This window comes from Acanthopagrus latus, chromosome 7, assembly GCF_904848185.1.
Source record: "Acanthopagrus latus isolate v.2019 chromosome 7, fAcaLat1.1, whole genome shotgun sequence".
NCBI classification, from domain to species: domain Eukaryota; kingdom Metazoa; phylum Chordata; class Actinopteri; order Spariformes; family Sparidae; genus Acanthopagrus; species Acanthopagrus latus.
In genome coordinates this window covers 20,659,072-20,667,925 of record NC_051045.1, presented here as the reverse complement: position 1 = coordinate 20,667,925, position 8,854 = coordinate 20,659,072, and the positions used below count along the sequence as shown (strand labels likewise).

Genomic DNA, 8,854 nt, shown 5'->3' with positions numbered 1-8,854 from the left:
CACTCTCCTCTGCTAACCCCCCCTCCACCCGGAACTGGAGTGGTATCGTCCATTCATGAATTCAACATGGAGGCGCTGCTGCGCTGGAAATCATTGTTGTGAAATGTTGAATCAAGTCCACGGGACCCGTTAACATCATTGACAGACTGGTGCGGACGGATTCATGAACGGAGCCGCGCGGAAACCGAACCAGACGGCGGACCGAACCCTCCGAGCGGCTGACGGGACGCGGTTTCATGCTTAAGTGTCCGACGCATGAGTTAGCACTCGAGTCCGAGCTGCTGGTGTGACAGGTCGGTGACGACACAGATGGAGCCCGGACAGATCACCGGGCTGTACGGAGAGGTCAGCACCCTCCCTGCGCTGCTCTCTGCACACGTGACCGAGGAGCAGCTCCCAGAGATGCGGATCTACACGGTGTCCGCAGGTGAGCGTCCATTAGTTATCAGGAAGCTGAGGCAGTGGAGAATAATACAGAGAATAATACACATGACAGGAGTTGGCCAGGAGTTTTATGAAATGGTGCTGTTGAAGCATGACGCCCCTAAAGTTAAAACTAAGGAAATGAAGAAAGAACATGCAGGAACAGCATCTAACTTTTCTAATTCAGGCTCTCAGTTGGGTTTGTGTACTTTGGGACGTACAATACATTACCAAAGTTCTGTAGACAGTATAACAGATGCCCGGAGAGAAGTCTGCTTGTACTATTTTGTGATCCTTACAGTAATCACTGGTCCCCTCTGTATGAGACTCTCTGTTCTAGCTCCTGTGTCTTTAAGACTCAGTCTGCTCTGATTGGTCAGCTCACACATGCCTGACCCAGCACCGCTCACCACGTCTCCCGTCAGCTCCGTCATGTTTTCAGCTTCCCATTAGCTCCCCTTTTCCCAGGAATATAGCCATGAATTACACTAATGCCTGACATGGTGGCGAAGTGTGACGTCTTTTTTTCTTTTTCTTAATAAACGTGAATTTGTTAATATGTCCATTCAGATGGCCATGTGTGGCCCTGACATGAAAGTGAAGATAGCTCAGAGAGCTTAAATGACAGTTTGGACATTTATCCAGATATGTTGCTCTCCTCCTTACGATCATGTTAACCAGAATCAGATGGTAAACAATGCAAACAATTAAAGGCCATCATGATAGAAAAACCAAACATTCCCTCCGACTGTCAGCTTCTGTTTGGATTCCGTGACCTGCCGCTCTGGGACTGACACAAGTGATCTTGTCTTAAAGGTTTAAAAAGGTTTAAAGTGTAAACCCATCTGTTTGTCCTGGAGAATACAGCCCAACCTGACCTTTGTTTATTGGATACTGTGCAGAACATTGGATTGAGGTCATCCAAACAAAGCACCTGTTTTAGTGGCCTCAGCAGAACATGAATAGATCAACCACTGTAATGATCATTTATCACAGGACGCTTGCATTTTCTGTCTAAGAATTTTCCTCTCTTTAAGTTTGTATCACGTATATTTAGATTGTTGAAATAATCAGAAGTATCTTTATTCAACCCAACTATGGAAAACATCTCATTGTGTCCACGTCCAGAGTTGAGTCAGAGCGACCCGGTCCGAGGCTCCAGAATTCGCTACTCGCAGCGGTGGACTCTGATCGCGGACAGCAACGACCGGAAGAGCATCAAGACTGTCCTCCCACCAGGACCCTGTGTCCCTGTGTCTGGAGAGTGAGTACATGCACATTCACAAACTACTCTCTCCGATTCCATTGAGATGTTTTTCTTTTTTTTTGCCTAAAAATGCAGATTCAAGAGAACTTTGAACACTCGGGCTGCGTTGCTGCAGCGTGAATATGAGACCATCTGGTCATATATTTGGCATTGTCAACCAAAGGGCTGACATCCCTCTGCACACACCATTTTTATCCATTCATATTTTCTTTAATCATCAGTCTTTATTTCTCGTCCGCTCTTCAGGTTGCTGACCGGACTCTCTCCCGTCCGAGGCCGGAGGGCTGTTGTCAGGGAAACAGGAGGCCAGCAGCTCCTCGAGGTGAGGAAATTAGAGGGAAATCTCCTCTGTATGATCCTTGTTTGAGCATTTTGACGGACTGTTGTTGTGTATGGATGTTGCTGTTCAGATATGGGACCCCCAGGGCCTCAGGAAGAGCCTCAACCTGACCGCTCTCAACAGACATGGCAGAGTGTACGACGACGGTAAGACGCATGTCTCAGCAAGATCAGCAACATGAAACAGATCACGCCAACATGTATAGTATTGACAAGTATGTGACTTATTGTGTGTGTTCATGTGCCTATATACTTTTTGTGTGTGCGCGTGTGTTTCCAGCCCAGTTTGGCTGTCTGTCCTGGTCGGAGTGTGAGAACAAACTGCTGTATGTAGCTGAGAAGAGCAGAAACACTTCAGTAGAAACACAGGACGGGAAAGCTGCGTGTGAGAAGGTAATACACACACATACAGACACGCACACAAAAGAAAAAGATGACACAACTTCACATCATTGTGTGTTTTTGTCTTTTGTTTTGCATGTGTGTGTGTGTGATTGTGCTCCAACAGGACCGGAGTGTGTACAGTGAAGACTGGGGCGAGGGTCTGACCAATAAGAGCGCTCCGGTGCTTTGTGCGGTGAATCTGCAGATCGGCTTTGTCAGCGTGCTGCAGGGCGTCCCGCCTGACGTCTCACCTGGACAGGTGAGGACAGACAGACCTGCAGCTCCCTCACCTGACTCTGCAGGCCTTAGATGTTTTAGGACTGTTGGTTTATGGAGGTCAGGTTTGAAATCAGTATCACAGTGTATCTTTGTGTTGGAGTATAAATTCCACTGCAGGTTTACTTGCATCTGTAATAATACTGATGACAAACATTAGGATGTCCTCTGGGTTTTTTACACATGGACAGGTGTTTTCTGTAATTATCAATCAGTGTGTGTGTGTGTGTGTTGTCCTCCAGGCTCTTTGGGCTCCCGGCAGTCAGTCCGTGTTTTTTGTCGGTTGGTACCACGAACCGTTCAGACTCGGGCTGAAGTTCTGCTCCAACCGCAGGTGAGACGGCTGCTTGGTCCTCTGAATTTAGCCTGAGCCGGCGTGAAGAGCAGCATCAGCAACAACATGACAGGCATTACAGTAGACAGAAATAATGTGAAGTGGGATTTATTAATGTTGCTGTAAAAGTCATCTGTTAATCTGAGAAGTAGTAAAAAGGACATTTTCATTGCTTTTTCTATTTCTCTTTAGCACACCCTTATTTAATTTGATGTTTGATGATAGTTTCCATAGTATACAGTCCTTTTATCCCATAATTATGACTAACCAGGGGGATTTAAAACAGGTTTTCATAATTTTTCTTCTTTACATGGCCAAAATGGGCTTCCATATAAAACACATACTCTGTATAAAATCACTACAAATGATCATTTACATAATCAGTCAGTTATCATTGTTATTCTTACAGTATTTTGGCAGCTGAAACTGAAAAGGAGAATTGAAAACAGAAAAAGAAGAAACAACTTTAAGCCTCGTTTGTGTTTCCAGGCACCAGGAAGAAAAACATTTAGTTCACTGAATCATGTAAAAATAGTTTATTTGTTCAGCGGGCCTCAGACTAAACAGTGGAAATTTCATTTTGTGACTCCTTCTCCACAAACTTCTGTTTCAGGTCAGCGTTATTCAAGCTGGACCTGGATGGAAACTGTGGTGAGCACTTTGACTTTGTTAATGAACCGAACTCACACACTCTGTCCGCTCGGCTCATCTGATCCCTGTACGTCCTCCTCCCTCCGAACCAGAGTGTCTGTCCGGACCCAACCTGTCTGTGTCCTGTCCCAGGCTGAGTCCGGACGGGTCCACGCTAATCTATCTGCAGGGTCGAGTGTTTGGTCCCCACAGCCAGTGCCTCAGTCTGCAGCAGGTACTGTGTGTGTGTGTGGGTGTGTGTTCATGTGTGTGTCTGTGTTTTTATTAACCGTCACTGTTGATCCTCCACAGTTGGACCTGAGGAGCGGGAGGACGTCCACACTGCTGGATGTTGTCAACAGAGCACAGCCTGGTACGTCACACAGCGTTAGCTGTTAGCCACACTAGCGATGTGGCAAGCAGACGGGACCGCCTCTTTATGGAGATCTCTCTCCTGATTGGATAATGTGGACAGGGATACCAGAAAATGTCTCTTTCCTGTACTGCATGAGACAGGGGAAGGAGAGACAGGTGTTAATTACCAAACACTCTATAACAGTATAATGAAATATAGAGCTATTTAATATTTATTGTGTCTTCATCCAGAGCAACTTGCTCATTATTCATGACTTGTTTGGGTATTATTGTCCAGTTTTTTCAGTGATTGTCATGGGTACATTTCATTAAGATGAATATAAAAGCTAATATAAAGAGAGCGTGAGTGTGGAAATTATAGATATAAAAGATTACTGCAAAAAAAAAGTGTGTGCTCCCTCCATGTGTCTCTGTTCCAGGTGAGTTTGCAGGTGTGTATGAAGCTCTGCCGTCCTGCTGCTGGTCTGCAGACAGTCAGAGAGTGGTGTTCAGCAGCGCCCGCAGGAACTGGAAGGTAACTTGTGATATTTGTGTGATCTGTACACAAACTGAAGCGTAAAGCCAAGTAAGTAAGTTGCCAGTAAAGTCATAGGCAGATTCTGTGACATTGTAATAGATCCATGCTGGCCTTTTCCCTTTATTCCCAGTCTTTATGCTAAGCTAAGCTAATCAACTCCTGGCTCCAGCAACGGATAAATAGACATAAGAGTTCCTCGTACCTGGAAAGCAACGTTTTTCACATGCTTATATATATATTTTTTAATGTACATGCCATAACTCCCTCACTCTCTTCTTCTCTCTCAGGATCTGTTCATGGTCGACAGAAGATCAAACAAAGTTACGTCCCTCTCTGATAGTAAGAGTCCTTCCTCTCCTCCACCTCCTCCTCCTCCTCCTCCTCTGTCCTCATCTTCATCTTTTAACTTCCCTCCTCCTCCTTCTCCCTCCGCTCATCCTCCCCTCTCTCCTCTGCTTCCGCCTCCTCCTTCCCCCTGTTGGCCTCCCCATCCTCCCCTATCCCCTGCTTACCATGCATTTAATTTTCCCTCTCCTCTTCCTCCTCCTCCTCCTCTTTCTCCTGCTCCACTTTCCCCTCTTCTCCCCCCTCCCCCTTCTCCTTTTACTCCTCTTCCAGGCCCTCCCCTCTCTTCTTACTCTCACCTTCCTCCTCCACCTCCTACTCCTCCTCCTCCATCTCCAGATCCTCTTCCCGACCCTCCTCTCCTCCCTCCCCCTCCTCCCCCTCCTCCACCTCCTCCTCGTCTTCATCATCAGGAGAACAAGAGGGAAAAGGAAGGTATGGCAAGACCAGCATGATGTTGCCGCCGACATCCTATCCCCAAAATAAAGGGCAACAGTTAAACAGCACACAAAAAATACATGTTTTAATAAAAGTACAATTCAATTGAATAAATCACCGCATTTGATTTGATGTTTTTTTGGATTAATATTGTAGTAAGTGGGCAGGTGAGGGCTGTATTGCAAGAGCTGAATGTCACAGTCAACAGAGCTCTAACGCTTTCCTCTGTCATGTCTGTCTCTCTCTGTACTCCTGTCGTTGTTTCTCTGTGCTGCCTCTTCTCCTCCGCAGGTTTCTCTGATGTCTCCAGACAGTATGGCAGCTGGAAGCTGTTGACAGTCCAGAAGGACCTGATGGTCGTCTGCTGCTCCAGCCCCAACACACCTCCCACTCTGGTCAGGCAGACAGACACACACACACACACACACACACACACATACGCAAACAAAACAGAGATGACTGTCATTAACTACACAGCATTGTGTATTTTTGTCTTTTTTTGTCTTTGCTGACACAAACACAAGCAAATGTGCTTGATGAAACCAACTGATCTTGTTTAACAATGCAGTAAAGTGTATTTTTGCGTAGCAGTCATAGTAATCTGTGTCTGTGTGTGTGTGTGTGTGTGTGTGTGTGTGTGTGTGTGTGTGTGTGTGTGTAGAGAGTGGGCTTCCTCCCCTCGGCAGGTGAGGACGTGACCTGGCGAACCCTGCAGCAGCCCATCACGACCTTTGACTTCCACTGGACAGTTCTAGATGTTACACCTCCACCAGAGGAGGACAACACACACTACTGTGAGGACGAGACACATGCGCGCACAAACACACACACTGCGTTAAAATGATGATAAATGAAAATTTGTATGTGTGTGTGTCTCCTTTCATCAGCTGGTGTAGACTTCGGGGCCGTGCTGGTGAAACCGCCTCGTCCCCTCCATGATGCCAAGACACCTCTGGTCGTCTTCATCCATGGTCTGCGTTAACTTCACTTATCTGACTGGCTGCTGTTTCCATGCTGGCAACATATCGAAACGATTTACTTGATTTTCTTTATAATATGATTGTCTTTGTGTTTGTTTGCTCCCCCAGGTGGGCCCCACTCCCAGTTCCCAGCAGAGTGGAACAGCACCACAGCTGGACTGGTTAAACTGGGCTTAGCTGTGCTCATGGGTGAGACAGCTCAGTTTGCCAGACAGCGTCTCCATAGAATTAGTTTGATGTGTTGGGTCATTTACTAATTTGCCTTCATAAATGAGAACTTTGATGCCACTGTTATGTCGGCACACTAAAACTGAAGCTACAATCAGCAGCTAGCTAGCTCAGCTTTAGCATAGCGACTAGTTTCATATTTAGCACAAAAACATGACCCATGACCATTCCTCTTTTTTAGCCATCTCTCCTCCTGTTTTTGTTTCTCTACCTAGTGAACTACAGAGGATCGACAGGGTTCGGCCAGGACAGCATTTTGTCCCTGATCGGTCGGATCGGGAGCCAGGATGTAAAAGATGTACAGGTACTGATTCACACAATGTCAAGCGTAAAATTAAAAAGCCAAATAACACATGGTGTCACCCTGCATCTGAAAACAATGTGACCTGATTGTCTTCTACCCAGAGGGCCGTGCTCACTGCGCTGCGGACGGACAGCACCCTTGATCCCAAACGCTTGGCTGTGATCGGCGGCTCACACGGGGGCTTCCTGTCCTGTCACCTGGTTGGTCAGTACCCCGACTTCTACAGAGCGTGTGCGGCCAGAAACCCCGTCATTAATGCCGCTACATTACTGGGCACCAGTGACATTGTGGACTGGTGAGACATGTGCACGTTACACAACAGCTCATCCACAAACACACGGATGCAACACATCCCAACCGCTTTAAAGTCTTTCATCCCCTCTGTCTCTCTGTCTGCAGGCGTTACAGCAGCGTGGGGCTTCAGTATTCATACGACCAGATCCCTACTGCTGAGGCCCTGGCTGCCATGTTGGAGAAGTCACCCATCACACATGCTGCTCAGGTCAGACACACACGCAGACTCATAACATATTTAATATAATGTACAAATAACTTAACACATTCTTAGAACAGATGCTATTTTTATTTTTCCGTCTCAATACCAAGGCTGGAATTCTGAAAGTACAAACATCTGCTGAAGCCTGCGTCGCTCATTAGACCTCAAACTACTCAAAATGATTAGCTTAGACTCGTATCAGTGCTAGGTGAAAAATGTTTGTTTGTTTTGTAGTTGGTAATAAACAAATATGCTTAAGACAATATAAAGGAAAGTTTTGGGTTCTTAAATTCCATGTCAGTCTGAAGCTCTGAAGATGAAAAAAAGGAGCAGTTTTGGAGAAGAAATGCAAAGTCAGATATTTAATATTTACAAAATTGATGAGGTAACAATTTTATAATTTTTTCTCAGAAGAAAATAAGGTCCCAGAACACATTTTGGGAGGTGGCAGGGTCCGCCACATACAGACAAAACGGCATGAAACTGTGTTGTCCTTTAAGGTTGTTTTTTTTTTTCTCAGTTTATTCAGTCATTTAATTAAAGAGTTTCTTTAGGCATAAAGTGCACCTTTTTAAAATGTAAATGTAATGACAAGTTTAGTGACATTTTAGTGGCACAATAGCAAAGAAAATAGTATTTTTAAGGTGACAGGAACCTACCAGAAAGTCATCAAAATCTGAAGAAACTGCCATGAAACCAGGTGTGTTGCTACAGTGTGTTTCTCTGTGTTTGTTTGTAGATCAAGGCTCCGGTGCTGCTGATGCTGGGGGGCAGAGACAGGCGGGTGTCTCCTCACCAGGGTCTGGAGCTCTACAAAGTGCTGAAGAGCAGAGCTTCTCCTGTCAGGTACAACAGAGCCCACAGAGGTTTTAAATCAGTCACCCTGCATGTCATCAAAACTAATAATTGTGACAAATCAATCATTTACTGCTCTGCCTGTTGTTCTGTTCATCCCCTCCAGATTGTTGTGGTTCCCAGAGGACGGACATTCTCTGTCCAGAGTGGACACGCTGGCCGACTGCTTCCTCAACACGGTGCTGTGGCTGCAGCAGCATCTCCGAACGCACACACCCCAAAAGGAGTTCTGCTGCTGAATTAGCTCACCAGCTAGGTGACGAGCTTGAACACACCACTGCCTTTTTAATAACAGAAAAACATTCTGTATGTTACAGTGTTTCACATTTTGTAAACTCGTTTCTAACTCAAAAGCATGTAATAAAGACACTTTTACAAACCTGACGTGACCTGTAGATTATGTTGTGTTTGATCGCTCAGCTCAGTGATCAAGATTATCACCTTTGTTATTCATTTTTCCACACAAAACTCAGAATTCCTCACTCGTCTGCCAGGATCACTGGTTGATTATCTGCCTTTTGAGATCTTGTCACATGCAGTTTCACTTTATTCCCCTGTAATTATATAGATCACATATTACATGTGATAAGCACACTGTCCAGCAGATGGCACACTCTGTCTATGTAACTGTTTCTTTTTCTCTTAACATCTATTCCATTAGCA

At 45.5% G+C, this 8,854-nt stretch overlaps 1 protein-coding gene across 1 annotated transcript; it reads left to right on the top strand.

The window, feature by feature from the left end:
- Nucleotides 1–30: 30 nt before the first annotated feature.
- zgc:136971 (S9 family peptidase) lies at nucleotides 31–8,575 on the top strand. The gene is made up of 21 exons (XM_037103714.1): nucleotides 31–427; nucleotides 1,552–1,687; nucleotides 1,937–2,012; nucleotides 2,101–2,176; nucleotides 2,310–2,422; nucleotides 2,538–2,672; nucleotides 2,932–3,023; nucleotides 3,637–3,674; nucleotides 3,767–3,888; nucleotides 3,966–4,026; nucleotides 4,448–4,542; nucleotides 4,833–4,884; nucleotides 5,620–5,723; nucleotides 5,990–6,122; nucleotides 6,216–6,299; nucleotides 6,417–6,497; nucleotides 6,752–6,840; nucleotides 6,942–7,135; nucleotides 7,240–7,342; nucleotides 8,076–8,182; nucleotides 8,298–8,575. Exons 1-21 carry the CDS (start codon nucleotides 310–312, stop codon nucleotides 8,428–8,430), a joined length of 2,142 nt encoding a protein of 713 aa, XP_036959609.1. The 5' UTR covers nucleotides 31–309; the 3' UTR covers nucleotides 8,431–8,575.
- Nucleotides 8,576–8,854: the final 279 nt, after the last annotated feature.